Raw genomic sequence first — 21774 nt, 5'->3', positions numbered from 1 at the left:
TTTCATGTATTTTGTGCTAGTTACATCTCAACACAAACATTTCAGATTACACTTTTTTGTTCAGTGGTGACATATCATTATAAAAAATGTAATATAAATAATAGATTTGACATTTATATATTTCTATGAAACGATGTTTGAAAATACAAAAACAAACAATAGATCACATTTGGAACGAATATTAATTTTTTTCTTCAAAGAAAATTCCACCTAAAGTATACTTTATTCCCAGCGGCATTCAAATTATGTGAAAGAACTTAATACTCTATTTCATTTGATACCTAATTCGTCATGGCAGTATTTGTATTTCTGAAGATATAGTAAATTCTACGATGTTTGGCAAGCGAACAAATTTCACTGAATTCCATGGGTGTATGTACTTTTGGCCTCAACTGTATATACAGTATAATACATGTAAAATGAAACGTTTAATGCACAAAAATAGTATGTCTCATGGGAGTTTTAAAAAATTGTACTGTCTGTGTTACAAGCGTTAGTCTATTTATTTTCTTGAACAGGTAAAAAAAATGGTAATCAACTCTTTGGAAAATAGACTATCACCCCATTTTATCAATAAACTTTGTCTTTTTAATTTAGAAAGTAAGCATGCATATTTGTTATGTATAGCCTTGTAATGTTTTAAAGTAATAATATATTGAATTACTCGAGTTGAAATTATTTCAAAATAGCAGTATCATAAATCACCAGTATATTGTACAGTAATGATTAAAAAAATCATTTAGGCAAAATAGAAGTGGGATGGGGCAGCAATTACTTATAAGAATTATTGTTCAAAAATAAGAATAATCCGTTTTTTTTACATTTGTCTTATCTGTTCTCTAATGTATCTTTATCGACCCTCTCAAAATCTCAGAAATTTTGTTTTATTTACCTTTTAATTTCATTATGTACCTTGAGTATTTTACGGAGTAGATTTGGCACTTTATGAGTCACCTTAATCAATATGTAAAACTATATATCCCTTTGTATTTGTCGGCTGGAAATGAATAACAAGTAATTGAATATGAAATTTAAAAAACAAACTCTTGTTATTATCGCTTACAACAAATAAATTTTTAAAGTTATTCACCTCACCCAAATAACTCGATAATAGAAAATTCATGGTCTGATTGTCTGAATAGTAATTGTTGAAATCCGTAATTCTTTCTTTTGCTGCCATCATGATACATTCAATCTAGTGGAATCAGTAACAAAGCTTTTTGAGATAATGAGCCTGAAGTGATATGAGACCTTTAATATTGCAGACTATATTCTTACAATTATTACTTTATTATCAATATTCATTTCATTCTAATTTTGGTTAGGTCTTTTGAGGTCGAAAGGAAGCAACCTGGCTAAATATAGGCAAACGAAAACAAGGTATTCCGCCCAATCTATCACAGACAATGAATACTATTAACTGACTTTATCTCATTCTAATCACTGACATTCATCGTATCTGAATGTTTTTAATGGACTGTTGAACTGTAAGACTAAGAAGGAAAATATGTCTTGCCGTAATTTAGACTTAAGATCCGCCCACGGTATAGTGTATTCATGGTGATAGATGAAATAAGAAATACGTCAAAATTTACATCTGAGATACACTGATGTAATATCAGAGACAATTGCAGAATACAAGCAGATTTATTGTGTCTGAATACCTTTAAAGGTTGTCATAAAATGATTCATGGTATTGGTGTAAGATCGAAAATATGTTAGCCATGTAGATTTACGAACCCGCCCTTAGCATATTTTATTCACAATCCCAGCTAAAAAGGGGGCAAAATGTTACCCTGACGTAATATTAAAGACAATGGAAGAGTACAATAACATTTAACCAAATAGTATACTTTGTATCGGAATACATTTAAAGTTGTCATCTGGCTTTAAATAATTCACTGTAGGTGTAAGATGGAAAATGTTTTTTGGCAATACTATTTTTTTGTAATAAAAACCACCAATAACATTTACGGTGATGTATAAGAAATATGCCAAAATCTAAAGAATACACCCTTTTATTTGGCAACTAAGAAGTGTATCTTTTAACTTGAGAAAAAAGGGTAAAAAACGAAAAGAAAAGTAAGAAGGGGACATCATACCCATGTTTAATTTACGGCCTCGTATCGGCAGTATATACCGATCCTCATAGGCCTACTCGCAGTGGCACCACAATCTGTAAGTTCACATGTACGCAAGCCACTCGACCGCAACTGCGCGCCCGTCAATGAAAGACATTCTCCTGCCTATTGGTTTGCTTCACTCCAACGGCAGAGTAGCTCCGCATACGAGTGTTCCCTTGTGCGCTAAAGAAGGCTGTAAGACAATGTAACAAATGCTTAAAATGTCAATTTTTCAAGCCTAAAATATCAACAAATTTCGCGCTCTCATTAATATTAGTTTGATAAATAAGATAACACTTTCACGAATTCCTAATAATGAAATTGTCCCTTTTTTCAGTATGGAATATCGACATGTTTCATCTCGCGCTTAGGAAGAGAAATAGAAAGATATTCATTATTTGTTTATATGTTGACAAATTTTCCTTACAATGCCCCGGTGTTAGGTCTTTTATAATAATAAAAAAAAATTGGCTAGCGCTTCGCGCTCGCATCATTTGTTAAGTGCGATCCATATCCACTTCCTAATTTTCACAGTGCTTATACAGTGTTTACACAGTGATTCAAATAAAGCTTAAATTGACCCTTTTAAGATCGTTCTATAATTTTTCAACTCGCGCTCGCGCATTATTGATTTTCATGGTAAAGAAATGTATTTAGAATGCCCAGATTCGAGGCCTATATCTAAAAAAAAAAACACGCGCACACATCTTCATTGAGATACGCAGCTTGTTATTCCAAACGTGCTTAATTATCAATTTTCATATCAGAATATAAAAACAATTCTTCGCACGCTTCGCGCTTGCATTATTAAGGAAGGAAGACACCCACCAAATTACTTGTACCTTGTACCTTGTAGTTTCGTTCTCTGAAGACCTCCACCAGGAAGGGTAACTCAGGGCTGACGAGAGTGGGAGTATTATTACTCTGTTCTGCTTTGTTGCTGGTTTTGCATGTTTAGTTTTGCTTGTCCTTTACATAATTTAAAAAACATGAATAGAGTGTCCCGTTTTTAGGTCTCAATTTAATTTTTTTTCCGCTCGCGCTCGCATTTATCATTTAGTTTTAGGTTACAGCCCGATAGACCGCGGGTCCGATAGACCGCAGGTCCGTTAGACCGCGGGCGGCGCGTTTCCGTTTTACACCCTGGCGAAGGCATTTTCCGGAAAAGTAGCCAAAAAGCGACTAGTGAAGAGTCTACACACGTCGCTGGTTGCATGCAGCTTGCGACCACTGACACAGGCGAGCCTATTACCGCATGCAATTTGCACAGTTACTGATCAGAGCACAGAGTTCCTCGGCACTTCATGTACAGAGAGAGCGGCATTCAGGAGTGAAATCCGAACATGCTTTTGCAGTCGCGTTGTTTATATTTTTTTTTTCTAAAAATAAATTATTAACTAAATGAATAGAATGACAGACAAAATCAAAATAAACAGATAGTTATAATGGAAAGACAAATTGAAGTTTGATGGATTGATACACTTAGAAGCTGCCGAAAGATAGATATAGAAGACTGATAAATAGATATAGACAGATATAGATAGAAATAGAGAGAGGGAGAGAGAGAGGTGGATAGATAGATAGAAAGAGAGAGAAAGAGGGAGAGATGGATGGATAGATAGATAAATAGAGAGAGGGTGAGAGACAGAGAGGTCGATATATAGAAGGAGAGGGGGAGAGAGAGAAAGAAAGAGAGAAGGATAAAGGGAGAGAGAGAGATGTTATAGATAGAAATATGGACGGACAAAGAGAAGAGAAAAAAGACAGACAGGTGCTAGAGAAGGAGAGAGATAGAGAATTTGAGAGACAGATGTTAGATAGATAGAAAGATAAAGAATGAGAGAGACAGAGAAAATAGACAAATTAACAGATAGATAGATACATAGATAGATATATAGATAGAGAGAAATAGAGAAAGACAGACAGATGGATAGATAGAGATAGATGTTAGATAGATAAAGATGGAGAGAGACAAAGAATATTAACAAATTAACAGATAGATAAGTTAAAAAAATAGATAGATAAATAGAGAGAGAGAATAAGAGAAAGACAGACAGATGGATAGATAGAGGGAGAGATTAAATAGATAATTAATGAATGAGAGAGACAGAGAAGATTATTAACAAATTGACAGATAGATAGATACTCTAGTTAAAAAATAGAGAGAAATAGAGAAAGACAGACAGATGGATAGAGAGATGGATAGAGAGATAGATAATTTGAGAGATAGATAGATGTCACTATAGATCAAGAATGAGAGAGAAGAGCGACAAATTAACAGATAGATTCTGTAGTTACATAGGTAGGTAGAGAGAGAGAAATAGAGAAAGACAGACAGATGGATGGATAGATAGAGAGAGATAGAGAATTTGAGATAGATATTATGTTACATAAAGAATGAGAGAGACAGAGAAGATTATTAGAAATATAGATACTGCAGTTACATAGATAGATAGAGATAGAATTTGAGAGATAGATATGTAGACAGATAGAGAGAAAGACAGACATCAGCAAATCGGCAAGGCAAATGATCAAGGCAAACATTCGTATTGAACCTGGAAAGTATAAGCTCAGCTGCCGAGTACGGCATGTTCTGCGGATAACTTCGACTTTGGATCGCGCGCCCAGCTGATAATGTAAACAGACGTAGACGTAGACTCTTCACTAGTCGCTTTTTGGCTACTTTTCCGGAAAATGCCTTCGCCAGGGTGTAAAACGGAAACGCGCCCGCGGGTCCGATAGACCGCGGGTCCGATAGACCGCGGGCCCGATAGACCGCGGGCCCGATAGTCCGCGGGTCCGATAGACCGCGGGTCCGATATAGACCGCGGGCCTGATAGACCGCGGTGTGTGTAAAATTATGATCAGGACAATATAGTGAAATCCATGTCATCAAGAGGTCAAAAGGTCAATGATACGAGTCCATGGGGTTCTGTAACGATGACCCACAGGACAATCGCCCCCTGACATCTACTTCAAGGAAAATATTATCCCCATATTTTTATCGGCGGGGACTGTTACCCTCCCCCCCGGAAATTTACCCTCTAGACGCCATACGGAGCCTCTAAAATGCCATCGACTTGACGACATGGCGAGATACTTTGTCTTGCTATGTCGACTAAATAAGCTTATTATGTCCGGATGGCGAGATCCATACGTTATCCTGCCAAGTCAGTCCACTTATAAAAAGTTAAATGTCAACATGGCGAGATATTTTATCTTGCCAAGTCGACTTAAATAATTATGTTACATGTCGACATGGCGATATATCGGGATAGGATTCTTACCGGGAATTGTATTTATATCTCGCCATGTGGACATATTGACTTGACAAGATAGAACATATGATGTCGAAATAATAACCTTATTAATTACTTAGGCGGCGGAAGCAGGGGTGACCTTTCCCCCCTAAATTTGAGGTGGGGGGACGGTCCTCCCCTAAATTTTTAGTTGAGAACCTTTTTTTTGCTTGTCAATTTGTTTTCTACGTCCCCTCGTAAATTGAGGTAGACCTCTCTAAAATATTTTTGTCCCCCCCTAATTTTGGTTGATAACCTTTTTTTTTTCTTTGTCAAAAAATTTTGGTGGTCCCTCCTAAAATTTTGGTTGATTTGCTCGTCACATTTTTACCTGTGTCCATCCCAAAATTTCAGGTGGATCCCCCTAAATGTTTTGCCTTCCGCCGCCAATGATTAATTAAGACATGGTAAGATAAAATACCACGCCATGTCGTCATGTTGATGGCATTTTCACAGCTCCGTACTAGGGGTAATTATCTGGGGTAATTGTCTGGAGAGTGAATTTCCGGGGGGAGGGGGGTAACAGTCCCTGGCGGTAAATAATATGGGGATAATATTTTCCTTGAAGTAGTTGTCAGGGGGTGATTGCCCTAATTGGGTTGTTATAGAACCCAGGCGCGGATCCAGGATTTCGTGGGGAGGGAGGGGGGGGGGGGGGTCAAATTTGACCTGATGTTTAGCGCTTATGTGTACTTTTCGAAAAATTGCACCCACTCCCTCCCGGCCAGGCTAACTTAAATTATCTTATAATCACATTAAAAAAAAAATAAAGACCACTTTTTAATGTGTTCTTGAAAAAATCCATGAATACATAAATACCAAAAGGCACAGGGGCGGTTCCAGCTTTCGCCAATGGGGGAGGGGGGTGGGCGGAAATTTGTTTCAGCCATATTTTCCCCGATCGGCAGCTCGAAGATAATTTTTGTTTGTTTCTTTGACGGGGTAGTCCTCATTAGTCACTTTTTGGCTTTATTCTTATAAATTAATGTATAATATCATAATCCTCATTTATATGATGCGAGCGCGAAGCGCGAGCTGAACATTTTTGAACTTTTTAAAAGAAAGAATGGAAAATTTCAATCAGTTTTTGTAATCGTGAACAGGATAGCCGTGTAATTTAACGATTGAAAAAAAAATCGAAATTTAGACCTAAAAGTGGGCCACTCTGTTCATGTTTTGTAAATCATCAAAAGGATGGGGTCTTCCCACATTAATAATGCGAGCACAAAGCGCGAGCAGAAAATGTTTGATATTGTGAACTGAAACTGGATAATGATTTAAATTAGAGAACAAGTCGGGTATCTGAATAAACATGCGCGAGCGTGTTTCATATTTAGACCTAGAATCTAGGCATTCTAAATACAACTTTAATCGTAATAATTATGAAACTTTGATCGTCCGATCTGAAAAAAGAGTCAATTTCAGCTTTATATTTCGAGCACTTTGTAGAAAAATTGTAAGCTGGATATGGATCGCACTTAAAAAAGAGCTGATATTATTATTACTTTGAGTTTTGACATAGGACCGGGACATCCTTATGAGATGCCATCATATGAAAATTATGACTATCTTCCTATTCCTCTTGCTAAGCGCGATATGATACAAAAGGCACAATTTAATCATTAAATTGATATCATGGCATAAAAACTGGACATTTCACTTTTGTGATTATGAATAGGATGCATCAGGTAATATATTTTAGCCATTAATGCGAGCCCAAATCGCGAGCTATAATTTTTGATAAACTGTCTTGAAAGGGGGATTTTAAGTAGTTTGTTGTATAAACAATATTGAAACATTTATATAACTCGCCAATCAAAATGCGAGCGTGCAGCGCGCTAGCTGATGCGTCTTAACAATCAGACCAGAAAGGGATATTTTGAAAACTTTATGGAATACACGAAAATAGGTACCTGATAAATCAAAATTTGCGAGCGCGAAGCGCAAGCAGCAAATGTTAACATTCAAACCATAAAACTGACATTTTTACAGAGCACTTTTTAAAAACCAATTTGTAAATTACACAAAATAATGAAAGTTCGATTTCCGAGGTGAAATATGTGTTGTATATTGACTTCCAAACTTGATATTCGAACTCCATATTGAATAAAATATGTAAATCACCTAACAGACAATGCGAGCACGAAGCGCGAGCGAAAGTTTTATATAGTGGCACGAAAGTTTTATATAGTGGCACGAAAGATTCCTTTTATTTTCCAAATCTTCCCCTCATCTTATTTTATGCACTCGTCGTCCTTCTTTCTTTTCTCCTCTCTTTTTCCTCCTTTTTTCTTCTTTCTTTCCTTTTTTTTTCTTTTTTTTGCTCCGCCAAGAAGGGGGGGGGGGAGCTTGGCCCCCTGGATCCGCCTATGGGGACAAGGGGCGGGAAAATATGACAAGCAAAAAAAAACAAGGTTATCATCGCCAAAGTAAGGTCATCTCGTCCCAAAGTACATGTTTTATTTTGATTAAGAATGATGTATTTCTATGATCATAAAAGCGGAAATAGTAGGGGGACATTTGATATTGTGTCCCCCTACTATTTTGAGTAGGTGGGACACGTCCCCCCTGTCCCCCTGGGATTTCCGCCCATGATGTAATATCAATGGGAGCGCGAAGCACGAGCGATTTGGGAGGTTTCAATTTGGTTTAACTTCTCACCAGAGTAGGCCCTAGTAGAATATTGTGAACGGGAGCTGTAGTCATGGTAGTGTTGTTATAGTATACCCTTCAATATTATTAATGATAACCTCTTGGGAATATGCAATCTCGACTAATTATCCTCATCATTGGCGTATTCATTCAGCATGGGTGCAGGGGAGGGGGGCGAGGGCACCAAGATAAAAAGAATAAATGAAATGGGGGGGTAGACGTTAAAGAAAATCTGAGATTTTATTCTTGAAAAACACATTGAGGTATCTTACAAGGCCTAAGTAAATAATGAGAACGCGAAGCGCGATCTGATTTTTTTTATAGAATTTTCCTGTATTTTATTCTGAAAGCCCAAGTAAGGGCGGACCCAGCTTCCGCCAATAGGGGGAGGGGCCATTTTTTCACCCATATTTTCCCCGATTGGCCGCTCAAAGTTGATTTGTCCAAGTGCCGTAATGAGAAAACAATTTCGAGGGGGCTCGGTACGGCGTATCGCATAAGATTAATAAGAAGTTGGCAGTGAGCGAAGCGAGCAAGCAAATATGTTGACACTTTTATTACAAAAATAAAAGGTTGTGATAGATTTTGACATAATGTTTGGAAAATAATTTAGTATATTTCATCCTAATCCCATTCCTTTTCTCTCTATTTTTTCTTAGTCTTGATTTTCTCTTTTTTTTTTTTGGGGGGGGGGACAAACGCCCATGTCCTAACAGTCATTTCCTAGACTTACTTTATAAGCAACATAAATGTGTTTTAATCTCATAAGCCCTATGCAAGCTAAAAATGAAATTTCTTGTATATTGTCCTGAAAATTTAACATTCTGGGCAATGTTTGTGAACCTGAACAGGACGCGTATGTAACTAGATAATTCCCACGAGCGCGAAGCGCGAGCAGAAATGTTAAATATTCGTTATGGCCTGGTCGAAAAGGGACCTGTTAAGGATATTTTGCAGTTAGCCATAAAGACGATACATATTTCAACGATTAAACCGAACATTTTTTTATATTCCAACCTAAAAAGATGAGATTTCAAACCCCCCAATGGGACATTCGATTCATGTTTGTCAATCATGAAAAAGGATGGGTAATTTTTGGTATCTTTCTACAATAATAATGCGAGCGCAAAGCGCGAGAAGAAAATCTTTGATATTCTGATATGAAACTGGATAATTTTAGCCCCTTTTTCTTCTTTTTTTCCCATCTTCCTTTTATTTTCAATATTATTCTCTTCCTATTTTTTCTTCTTCTTTTCCCATTTTTCTTTCTTTTCCTCTTTTTTTCTCTTTCCCCCTTTACTTCTCCCTTTTTCTTTTTCTTTCCTTTCCCCTTTTTTCTCTTTTAATCTTTTTTTTTCTTCTCTCCCCCTTCCACTCTCTCTCTTTTTTCTTATCTTTCTTCCCATCTTCCTCTCTACTTAAACATTCTTCTCTTCCTTCCTCTTTTTTTCTTCTTCTTTTTCCTCCTTTTCCTTTCTCCTTTCTTTTCTTCTCTTCCTTTTCCCTCCTCTCTTTTTTCTCTTCTTTCCCCCTTTTCTTTGTCTTTTCTTTCCCCCTCTTACTCTCTTTTCTATTATCTTCTTTTCCCATCTTCCTCTCTCTTTCTATTCTCTCCTTTTCCCTTCTCCCCCCTCTTTTTTTGAGCTGGGGGTTGGGGTGGGGCAGTTCCCCCTCGGCCCCCATGGATCCGCACCTGATAGAATCCCATGGTCTCAGATGACATTTGATATATCTGGTCATAATTTTACACGCACTGCGGACTATCGGACCCGCGGTCTATCGGACCCGCGGTCTATCGGGATGTCCCCTAGTTATATACCTATCCTGTTCACGATTACAAAAAGTGCTCAGAATGTTAAGGTCAGAATGTCAAAAATTTTCAGCTCGCACTTTTCAACTAGGGCTTATATGACATCATCCATTTACATTTTGTAAGAATAAGGCTAAGAAGTGACTGTTAGGACTATATACCCCTCTGAAGAAACAAACAAAATACAACTTTGAGAGGCCGAACGGGGAAAATATGGGGAAGGTTTTTTTTTCGCCCCCCCCCCCCACCTATTGGCGAAAGCTGGATCCGCCCTGGTAAATAAGATTCAAAGTACTATCGAAAGGTTTATTCCACAAATGCAAGATGGAATGAATTTTTGTAATCACATACCTGCTCTTACGCCCTAGTCAAAATTAGTTATTTGCCGTGTTTACAAATACATCAGCCCCATGTGAAAATGAAGAGTTTTGCATGGCGAAACTTTTCATATATACTTACCTTTGCAATAAATGAGAAATGTTTATGACTAGAACATTATTTCCCAAACGGCAATAATTTGAATACAGTTTACGAGTCCACAATACGATTAATTTCATTATCATCAAACCCACAAGCACCCCACACACACCCATCCTCACACACACTTCCACACAAATATATATATTGGCCCGAAATTAGTTTAACAAATATTTTTACGTCCCGCAGCCTTTTCCTTGATTTATTATTATATTATCAATATGGAAGTTGCATATTTTCTTTGAGCAGTATAATGTTGTTTAGATTTTCGATATGTAAACTTTAAAATTCAGGAGGAAAATACACGGTAGCTCGTTGAATGTTGAACACCCCCTCCCGAATAATCAACTAACTTTAAACCTGAATGATGACGACATACACTGTAAAATTTTTATGATTTTTCTGATATCAGATTGAAGGATGTTCTCAGAAGCAGCAAAGCTCGTCTTCGTGATCATTTTCGGTCTCGTGATCATCGATTTCACATTGACATCGTCCGAACTTCAGTCAGTCTGTGGAGAAATAAATGTTACGTGAGTATATACCATGAAAAATTGAGGGAAAAGGAAGAGAGGAGACAGAAGAGCCTAAAATCGTGGGATCGGTCCCTGTAATTCAGTTGAAAAGAAATATGGTCTTTCCTCCCTTTTAAAGTACCCGGTGCGTTTGCTCAGTTGGTAGAGCATCCGTTTCTCAACCGGGAGGTTGGGAGTTTTATAAACCCCGGCCGCGTCAGACCAAAGACGTTAAAAGATGGAAGTTGCTGCTGTCCTCTTAGTCGTTCAACGATTAAAGATAAATTCCAGTTTTGGTACGATCTCAAAATGACTTTTTACAGAATCTAATATAATGACCACCCAAGTGTCTGTTTGTATGAATAAAAAAATATGCGCCAAAGGATTCTGGAAGAAATTGTGTAATTAAATGAGAAATAAGCAAAATAAGCGCAGATTCGGTCACTTCCGTCGGGTCTTTATTCCAGCAATAATTAAACACTGTCCCATGTGTGCCTATCTGTGTTGGTGATCTTCAGTGTGAACGTTTTTCAGCGTAGATTTCAAGATTTCACAAAGTTCAGTTTATGTAACTGTACCAGATCTAGATCCTCGATGATATTCTGACAATAAGCCTGGTTTTACAGACTTTCTCATGAAATCAGTGTTTACTGCAACTACTGGTATTTCTCTTTAAAGGGATAGAGCCTCGTCGATCTGGCTGCCGGGCGCACTGGTCGAAGTATTTCATTTCATGTCTATTTCGAACAATAATGGCACCTAGGGAAGGCGCCATTTTTTTTTTACTCATCATCATCATCATCATCACGGTTACACAGCAACAGAACGAAAGTTTCATGACGCTGTGGTCGGGTGCAGATTTAGAGCAGCCTTAAATTTGTCAAGGGATTGCATTGATGTAATGGCTGTAATGCCCTGTGGTACGGAGTGCTCGGCACCTCTGGATTTGGAGAAGTGGAGATGAAACACTTTTTTTTTGGGGGGGGGTATTTTTTCTGGGTGAGGGGGATTACAGAGAGAATAATCCCTTTGCATTTGTCTCTGACTTGTCTATGAAAAATAAATTGCTTAATTGTCCAACGAAAAATCTGCTCCTCCCCATCCCAAAATCACGGACCCGCCCCTGCACAGCCAATAGCAAAGAGATTATGTTTTCTTTATTAAGATTGTGTTTGTATATTATTTTACAGAACCTGGTATAATGTGTCTAGGACCGTCAGAGTGACATATGTCGAAGAGAGGGACGGTATGACGAGGTAATACATGTATAAAATTGACGTATGATAAGAAATCATGTCAACTATGCCCACTGCCCTTGGTAACCACCTTTGTTTGTTGTTTTGCGGGCATGGTCAAATACATGAATCTCACTTTTGACCATTCACAGGAACGGATTATTCGACATTATTAAAGAGAGGTTTATAATACTCTCTATGTCATTAGATGTCAGATGATCATGTTAGATATGAGCTAAAATGTATTTACGGTGGGTTGTGAACTAGGCATAATAAAGACACATAACCTTTTCACACTACATTATTATGCTGAATTAATTTTGTCTTATTTTTGGTCGGTTACTACACTGTAAAATCTGTGGTGTTCAAATTGACACCAGTTGGTGTTAATATAGGACCACATCATGAGGTGTTAAAATTACACCCCAGAGATGGAATCTAACACCAAAGAGTGTAAATGTAACAACCAAAGGTGTTGTAATAACACCTATATGTGTTAGACTTACACTGTCAATTAAACACCGATGTAGAATAACTGGTATGGTCCTCAATGTACACCTGTTAACATTATAGTTTTTTGCTGTGTATATAGGATGAGGGCGAGAAACGAGATACATTTCTTTTTAGAAAACAGGACTGAACTCCAAGATGTCTGCTGCCCTGGTTTCATAAAACATGGAAATGCATGTTTGAGTAAGTTAGAAATTGCAATCATATTTTGCGTGGTATTCGTTATCGTTGGTTCTATATCCCTAACTGTTCAGTTCAGACAACGTTCAGTTTATACTGAACACTTTGTTTGTAGTTTGCTATCCTGTTTGACTGGTTTGAATAAATTTAATTCAATTCCTTAAGGCAAAGAGGTTCGTTTATGCTCTTACAAATTAACGAATGCACTTTTTTAACATAAATTTTGGACAATGAAAATCAGGAATTGTGTATTCAAGTTAATCAACAATGACCGATGGGATTGCTTGAGCAACCAATTTAATATTTGAAAGTTCAAATTAATTATGTGTAATTCGTTTGTTTTGCATGGTATCTGTATCTACTATGTAAATGTTTTAACATATTTATGTTGTTTTAAATATGCTGGTGGCTTGGTTTGGAATAGCCTCCCATCTGATATTCAAAATGCAAATTCTCTTGAAGTTTTTAAACGTATGTATAAATGCCAATATTTTAAAGCTGTCGTTTAATGAAATGATATGTATTGTTTTCTAATTGACCGACCTTCTTTAATTTCCTTCTCCCACCTCCCCCCCCCCCGCCTCTTTCTCTTACCTTCCTCTCTCGTCTCTCTTTCTTTTATCCTGTTCTTCGTCTAGGTCATACCACTTATAAATCTTTTTATATTGTGAGCCATTGTAGTTTACTACTTTTTAGAAATAATTTTTATGCATTGCATATATTCTGTGTGTGTTGTCAGGACCATGATGTAAAACAGCCTCGGCTGATCATGTTTTATCTTTATCCTGATTAAATATGTTACAATAAATAAAATGAATTAATAAAAATTAATAAAATTTATAATGAAATTAGAATTTTTATGCATGGTGGCTAAATCAAATTTGATCTAACCTTATCTGAATTTCCACAATTTTTATCATAAAAACATTTTTGCATCTTTCGCAACTGAGGGTTTTACGGTTTGTTTTTAGGCCCCCTCACACCTAACCAAATTGCCTGAAATATGCCTTACGATGGCTGGAGAAAGACATTTCTTAAAATCGTTTTCAATGGTAACTGATAGTAAATCATATTTACCCTTCTTGTTAGGGTTCGTACACCTTCTGAACTAACAGCTGCGATTATTTAGATTCGCGCGGAAATTTTGAACATGTTTAAAATTTCCCGACGAATTGAAAAATCGTTGGTTATCTGTTTGAATTCGCATCTCTTATTTAGTCTGCGGTAATCGTTAGTTTATCGCTCGTGTGTTACTTTCGCGCATATCCCTTTTCGCGCTTTTGCCAAGTGGACCGATCTCGAAAGAACCCTTAACCAAGCAACACGATGACAGAATATAAGTTGCGCATGGAAACGAAGGTACTATGACAAACGGATTTTCGCTTGCCATCTTCTATGCGAAGGGAAAGCAATACTAACTTTTACTAATTTTTTCATAACGATACATACACGAAGACAAGGCTAACATATACTAAGACAAACTATGGATTGCGAATGCGAGCGAATGACCAGACGAATAATTTGGCATGTTGTGTGGGTGATTTCTCCGGCCGTACTGAAATGCGGTCGCTTTTTTACATCCCGAGGATTGCACACAAACGTACAAGAACGCCCGATCTATTCCCTCGTCTTCGTTTCTAATCGCACGCCATATCAAACCATTGCTCACTGTTCGTTCGTCTTTTGGGGTTAGATCAACCCTTCGCTCGCCTTCGGCTGCAATTTACTCAAAAAGCTGAACCGAAAAATCGACATCCTTCGCATGTCATATTTATCCTTCGCTTACCGTCCGTTGACAATTTTTTACAATAGTTACTGATCGCATGATTTAAAGGAAATTTTATTTGAATTCGCGTGCTTTTCGTGCATTTTCATCATTCGTCACCCTTCGTCCGCCTACAGGGGGCTTTTACAACGGTTTTAAAGATAATTCTATATTATTCCTTTTCACTCGACAATACTGAGTGTGTGGGCATTTTCACTAATGTTTATATTTTGTTTTCAACTTTATTACAAGTCCCAAGAGCGGATCCATGATTTTCCAGGGGGGGGGGGGCATTTTGTACAGGAAAATTTCGACACACTGAACATAAAGTGATCTTCACTACAAAATCGAGGTCATTTGTTTTAAAGGAAAATTTTGACAAGAAAAAAAAATCCCCAATTTCCTACGCATGACAAATTCCAGTAAAAAAAGTGTGCCTCTCAAAAGTAGATCTGCAACCGACATGCCCCTTTTTATACATATTTTCAACTTTGTTCAATTACATTGGTAAGCATGGTGGATTTGGAGGGGCTGGCTCTATTCCATCAACCGGTGCCTTTATTCTAGAAAAAATAACATTAATATTTCGGTACATTTTACAACTTTATTTCAAATATTACAAACATGAAAAGTAGACCTATACTTAAAATAGAATCGCCGAATATTTAAATACTTTTAATTGAGTTGATGTTTAATATCTTAAATCAAATTATGCACTAAGAAAGAAAAGCTTGCCTATACGAGAATTCGTTTAACTAAACAGCTGCCACGCCTTGCAACATCTGATTCTGAATGCCCATTTGTTAATTTTTACGGACCTAATTAAAATATAAATAACACATTTCAAAATGATGTTGCAAATATGAATTCACATGTGTAAACATACTTGATTGCCCATTCATTAGATTGCATGCTCTTTATAAAAAAAATCATTTGATTCACTTGAATATTGTAATGCAGAGATAATGAACCCACAAGCAGAAAACTGGTTGTGCTTGCGAATCGCTAACATCTGGATGACATAACCTAACGATATACCCGGCGATTTACCGATTCCTCCAGCACTAGAAGTGTACCGCTTTCTATTTTGCACTTCTTTCGTTTAAAATACCCGGTAGCAATAGAGCAATTATTGTCTTCAGAGACACATGTTCCTAGGATCCGTCTGTCACGGACCGGAAGATTTTGAATGTTGCTCTTAGCAGCGATCTAGATTGTTATCATTTTATTATTTTTGTATAAAGACGATTCTTCTCATAACCAATTGTTTTATCGTCACACCCAAGCTAATTATATCGATAACCAAATTCTGACATGTAATTCCTTTTCTTCTAGTTGTGAATTGTTCCATCCCCGATGTCTTCCCGTCAAATCTGAGCGCACTGAACAACGAATGTTCTCCTGGAGCTACTATAGCATACAATACATCTTGTTCCTATGAGTGTGATAATGGATACAATGCAACGGGTCCTACCTCATTATCATGTACAGAAAGTGGAGAGTTGTCAGGAGATCTTCCGAATTGCACAGGTGATGTCATCACATTGACATCGTCTGAGTTGCAGTCAGTCTGTGGAGAAATAAATGTTACGTGAGTGTTTACCATGACTGGATGAGCGGCAGCACAGGGGGGGGGGGGGTTCAGGAGGGGGACCGCCTCCCTTTGATTTTCTCAAGTAGTCAACAGAGTAGAGAGAAGACAGACTCCAAAACGGGCGGCGTTGGGCGTGTAAAACCCGAATCCCTGTAATTCAATTTAAAAAAAGGTCGTCTTACCCCCAACTAATATACCCTAAATGATTGATAGTACCTTAAGGAAAATCCTCTTGAGCACCGTAACAATTTGAATAAGATTCAACAGTTAACACACTAAAGTCACAATTTGGCGACATGCATGATACATAATAAATGTAATAGTGCAAAATTCTGACGCATTTACATTTTAAAACTTGTAGGCCAATCATTCTTCTGAAAGTGAATGCTTTGTTATTGAATGACAAGAATGCCAGTATAGTACATGTAGTATCGTTTTCATAAAAGAACAAACGAAGGATCACAAGATTAACTTACCTTCTTATCTATTCAATAGTCTTATCCAACTGAATGCTAAATTAAAAGAAAGAACCCGACAGTGAATAACCATATCCATGCAAGCATATAAAGCTTATGATAAAACTCCAAACACTACGCTTGGATGTCTTGAATACAATTAATGCCTATTGTTGTTTTCTTTCAACAAAAAACAATCATTTTATTTATCTATTCAATTTTTTTGGGGGGGTGGGGGGCGAGAAGGGATTTTGGAGAGAATAATTCCTTTGCATTTGTCTCTGACTTGTCTATAAAAAATAAATTGCTTAATTGTCCAACGAAAAATCTACTCCTCTCCATTCCAAAATCACGGATCCGACCCTGCCCAGCCAAAAGCAAAGAAAATGTGTTTTCTTTCTTCATATTGTGTTTGTCTATTATTTTACAGAACCTGGTATAATGTGTCTAGGACCGTCAGAGTGACATATGTCGAAGAGAGGGACGGTATGACGAGGTAATACATGTATATTATTGACGTATGGTAAGAAATCTTGTCAACTATGCCCGTTGCCTTTGGTAACCACCATGGGTTTGTTGTTTTGCGGGCATGGTCAATACATGACCCCACTTTTAACCAATCACTGGAACGGATTATTCGACATTATTAAAGAGAGGTTTATAATGCTCTCTATGTCATTAGATGTCAGATGATCATTAGCTAAATCGTGACTATGTAAACCAGCTGGTAAATTTAAAAAGAAAATGGTTGTCTCTATTTTTTTTAAAACCGATAACGGAGGTTTACCGCGATTTGTGTTCTAGGCATAATAAAGACACATAACCTTTTCACTCTGCATTAAATTGATATGCTTAATTAATTTCATTGTCATATTTTTGGGCGGTTACTAGGATGAGGGCGAGAAACGAGATACATTACTTCTTAGAAAACAGGACAGAACTCCAAGATGTCTGCTGCCCTGGTTTCGTAAAACATGGAAATGCATGTTTGAGTAAGTTTGAAATTGCAATATGCATTTCTAATCAAATTTTGCACGGTATTCGTTATCACTAGTTCTATATCCCTAACGGTTCAGTTCAGAAAACGTTCAGTTTATACTGTACACTTCGCTGTTAATCTTATGTAGCCCAAGAGAACGGATTGGAAGAGCAATAGATATCCAAATGACTACCAGAAATAAAGAATACCCTTAACAAAGAACCCTGAATAAATAAAGAAATGAATGAATTAATGAATGAATAAAGAAGTAAATGAATAAATAAATAAATAAATAAACTACTCTTTATGTATATTTTCCAACCAAACGACAGCTGAAAAAGTGACTATTTTCACCGAGAAATTAATCCTCTCAGATAAACAACAGAGAGTTATACAGCTTTCAGCTTTCAGTTTCATGGCTTTTTCAAAACAAATTTTAAAAAGCATGGCTAACATTTGGAGGACGACATAACCTAACGATATACCCGGCGATTTACCGATTCAACCAGCAGTGTACCGCTTTCTATTTTGCACTTCTTTCGTTTAAAATACCCAGTAACAATAGAGCGATTGTTGTCTTCAGTGACACATGTTCCTAGGATCCGTCTGTCACGGACGTGAAGATTTTGAATGTTGAAATGTTGCTCTTAGCAGCGATCTAGATTGTTATTATTTTATTTTTTTATCTAATGATTTTTTTCATAACCAATTGTTGTTTTATCGTCACACCCAACCTAATTATATCGATAATTATATTTCTGACATTTAATCCCTTTTCGTCTAGTTGTGAATTGTTCCATCCCCGATGTCTTCCCGTCGCATCTGAGTGCAGTGGACAAGGAATGTTCTTCTGGGGCTACTGTAGAATATAATACATCATGCACCTATGAGTGTGAAAAGGGATACATGACAACGGGTCTTTCCACAATATCATGTGCAGAAAATGGGGAGCTGACAATGGACCTTCCTAACTGCACAGGTGATTAGTCAACGGTTGGTTTTTATTCAAACTTTCAGAGTAATTTGAAAAAAAAGATTAATCGTGGTATCAATTACCGATAAGGAACCCTCAAACTATGTAGACACAAACAAACACACACACACTAAAAAAAGCTCAGACCATTCGAATAGATTCAAGAAGTTGTTTAGGTCTAGCTCTATAAAGACTTGGGAAGGTATAAACCAGTTTCTTGATCTTTTGTGCTTCTCACCATGTAGCTAAATAGTGTCACCGTGTGTTAGAAAAGCCAGAAATCGCGAATATACGAAAGTTAAGCGTGCTAGACCTGATAATCAGGAGACGTGTAAGAATATCCTGGTGCAGAAAGATGGCTAGCAGAACATTGACACTCATCATGCTCATTGTAATGAGGACGAGAAAGATCGAAAAGCAAAAGCATGTAGTGATTATTTACTTTGGTTCAGCAAGAAAAATAAAATGTCAATATAATTAAATTGAACATCGTCATTCATAATATTTCTGTTTCCTTCTGGTTAATGACTGATAGTTGTGACCTGCCCTATACCTGATGACTTGCCGCCACATGTCATTGCAATAGTTGATGACTGTACATCTGGATCTATCATAGAATATGGTATATCGTGTGCTTATGAATGTGATACTGGATACCAAACTGCAGATCTTACAAATTCAATTTGTTTAGAAAATGGAACGCTGTCGATCGATCATCCTGCCTGCACAGGTATTTTCTTAGAGTTACAGCCAAACGACCGGAAAGAAAGCGCGAAATTGACCTCGCGATGGCTGGCCTTCAGTGCTTTGACGAGTCTCAGAAATATTCCAACGATCTTCAAATCATTCAAGAAAGTATAGTGAATGTGAATAAAGCAACATCAATTGATGCATCGTCATTCATTCAATTGTTCCTAGGCGACATAAGCCGACAATTTACCGTGTTTACCCATTCTATAACCAACGGAAGTGCATCACTTTCTTTATTGCTCCTTTTTTCTTGATGTAACAAAATAGCGTATTTTGTCGACATATATGATCTTAGAACATGTAGAAGACGACTACCCAGAAATATTTTGAAAAATTGACTTATTATTCTTAAAAACGAAAAAGATAAGGTGGAAATTTTCAAACGTCTTTTTCATTGTTGTTTTATTGTCACATGCGGGACAATAATGATATCTCGATAACTAAATTCTGACCGTATTAAATCCCTTTTCGTCTAGTTGTGAATTGTTCCATCCCCGATGTCTTCCCGTCACGTCTGAGTGCAGTGGACACCCAATGTTCTTCTGGGGCTATTGTAGAATATAATACATCATGCACCTATGAGTGTGATAAGGGATATATGACAACGGGTCCTTCCACAATATCATGTGCAGAAAGTGGGGAGCTGACAATGGACCTTCCTAACTGCACAGGTGATTAGTCAACGGTTGGTTTTTTATTCGAAATTTCAAAGTAATTTGAAAAAAATGTTAATCGTGGTATCAATTACCGATAAGGAACCCTCAAACTATGTAGATACGCACACGCGCTAAATGAAAAAAAATAAAAGCTCAGACCATTCGACTAGATTTAAGAAGTTGTTTAGGTCTAGCTCTAAACTGATTTTAAGGTACAGACCAGTTCCTTGATCTTTAGCGCTTCTTCACCCTTAAGCCCAATTGTCTAAGTGTGTGCAAGAAATGCCAAAAATCACGAATTTACGTGCTAGACCTGATAATCACGAGACGTGTAAGAATATCCTAGTGCAGAAAGCTGGCTAGCAGAACATTGACACTCATCATGCTCATCGTAATAAGGACGAGAAAAATTGGAAAGCAAAAGCAAGATATCCATATTTCAAATTCACTTTTCACTTCGTTGTCCATTTATCATGATTGTCAAGTTCATTCAGCAAGAAAAGTAACACGCCAAGATAATTTCTTTACCTAGGAAAATATTGCCGTCAGGCTGATTATTTAAGGAAAAGAAAGATTGGAATAGCCATGCGAGGCCACATCTGATATTATTTATTTTTACCTCCATCCTCATGTACGCATGTCGTGATTAACACTTTGGTTCACCAAGAAAAGTAATATGTCAATATAATTAAAATGAACATCTTCATAATATTTCTGTTTCCTTCTTTTGGTTTATGATTGAAAGTTGTAACCTGCTCTATACCTGATGACTTGCCGCCACATGTCATTGCAATAGTTGATGACTGTACATCTGGATCTATCATAGAATATGGTACATCGTGTGCTTATGAATGTGATACTGGATACCAAACTACAGATCTTACAAAGTCAACTTGTCTAGAAAATGGAACGCTGTCGATCGATCTTCCTGCCTGCACAGGTATTTTCTTAGAGTTACAGCCAAACGACCGAAAAAGAAAGCGCGAAATTGACGCGCGATGGCTGGCCTTCAGTGCTTTGACAAGTCTCAGAAATATTCGTACGATCTTCAAATCATTCAAGAAAGTATAGTGAATGTGAATAAAACAACATCAATTGATGCAATGTCATTCATTCAATTGTTCCTAGGCGCCATAAGCTGACAATTTACCATGTTTACCCATTCTATAACCAACGGAAGTGCACCAATTTCTTTATTGCTCCTTTTTTCTTGATGTAACAAAATAGAAAGATTAAATGAGAACAATGTTTGAAATTTAATATTTATATTATGAGTAATTTGGAGGGAGAGATTACAGGAGATCCCGCCCGCGCATGCGCAGTCATCATTCAAAGCATCAAATATGACTCCTGATAAAACAGCAAGAAAGATTAAACTAAGATGAGAACAAGTTAGAGCTAATTTTGCCCTCGAGTAATGGGAGGGAGTGGGGGGCCTGTAATCTCTCCCTCCAAATTACTCATAAAATAAATATTAAATTTCAAACTTTGTTCTCATTTAATCTTTCTATTTTATTTCGTAATTCTCCTGGAGAAATTACAGGAGATTTCAAACCTCAGGAGGCATATTTGATACCAAAATTACACCAAGTCACAACCCTGGTGTGAACACAACATAACCTCTACAACCGAGTATGAGGCACTGCCTAACAAGGAGGCTGAGAAGTCACTTTTCTGATCCAAAGCGTATGATAGAGTTGTTAAAAGTTTTCTCATTAGTCTATCCAGCCTGTCTGAGATAATAGCAGCGATGGGAACTTCTGACCTCTCAGCTTCTGACACCGACGCAGCCCTCGTGGAT

The 21774-nt window shown here is 37.2% G+C and overlaps 1 protein-coding gene across 1 annotated transcript in view; it reads left to right on the top strand.

Moving 5' to 3' along the window:
• LOC121423465 (sushi, von Willebrand factor type A, EGF and pentraxin domain-containing protein 1-like) overlaps window positions 1–21774 on the top strand; it is a 70555-nt gene that overhangs the window by 5118 nt on the left and 43663 nt on the right. The window contains exons 2-11 of the mRNA XM_041618811.1: window positions 10774–10894; window positions 12067–12132; window positions 12704–12804; window positions 15902–16157; window positions 17046–17111; window positions 17507–17607; window positions 18379–18573; window positions 19103–19297; window positions 19794–19988; window positions 20719–20913. Of these exons, the coding sequence (XP_041474745.1) occupies window positions 10782–10894; window positions 12067–12132; window positions 12704–12804; window positions 15902–16157; window positions 17046–17111; window positions 17507–17607; window positions 18379–18573; window positions 19103–19297; window positions 19794–19988; window positions 20719–20913 (1483 nt within the window). The 5' untranslated portion in view covers window positions 10774–10781. The remainder of the gene's footprint in view (window positions 1–10773; window positions 10895–12066; window positions 12133–12703; window positions 12805–15901; window positions 16158–17045; window positions 17112–17506; window positions 17608–18378; window positions 18574–19102; window positions 19298–19793; window positions 19989–20718; window positions 20914–21774) is intronic.

This window comes from Lytechinus variegatus, chromosome 11 (assembly GCF_018143015.1).
Source record: "Lytechinus variegatus isolate NC3 chromosome 11, Lvar_3.0, whole genome shotgun sequence".
In the NCBI taxonomy this organism is placed as follows: Eukaryota; Metazoa; Echinodermata; class Echinoidea; order Temnopleuroida; family Toxopneustidae; genus Lytechinus; species Lytechinus variegatus.
This window is presented reverse-complemented; position numbering and strand designations above follow the sequence as displayed.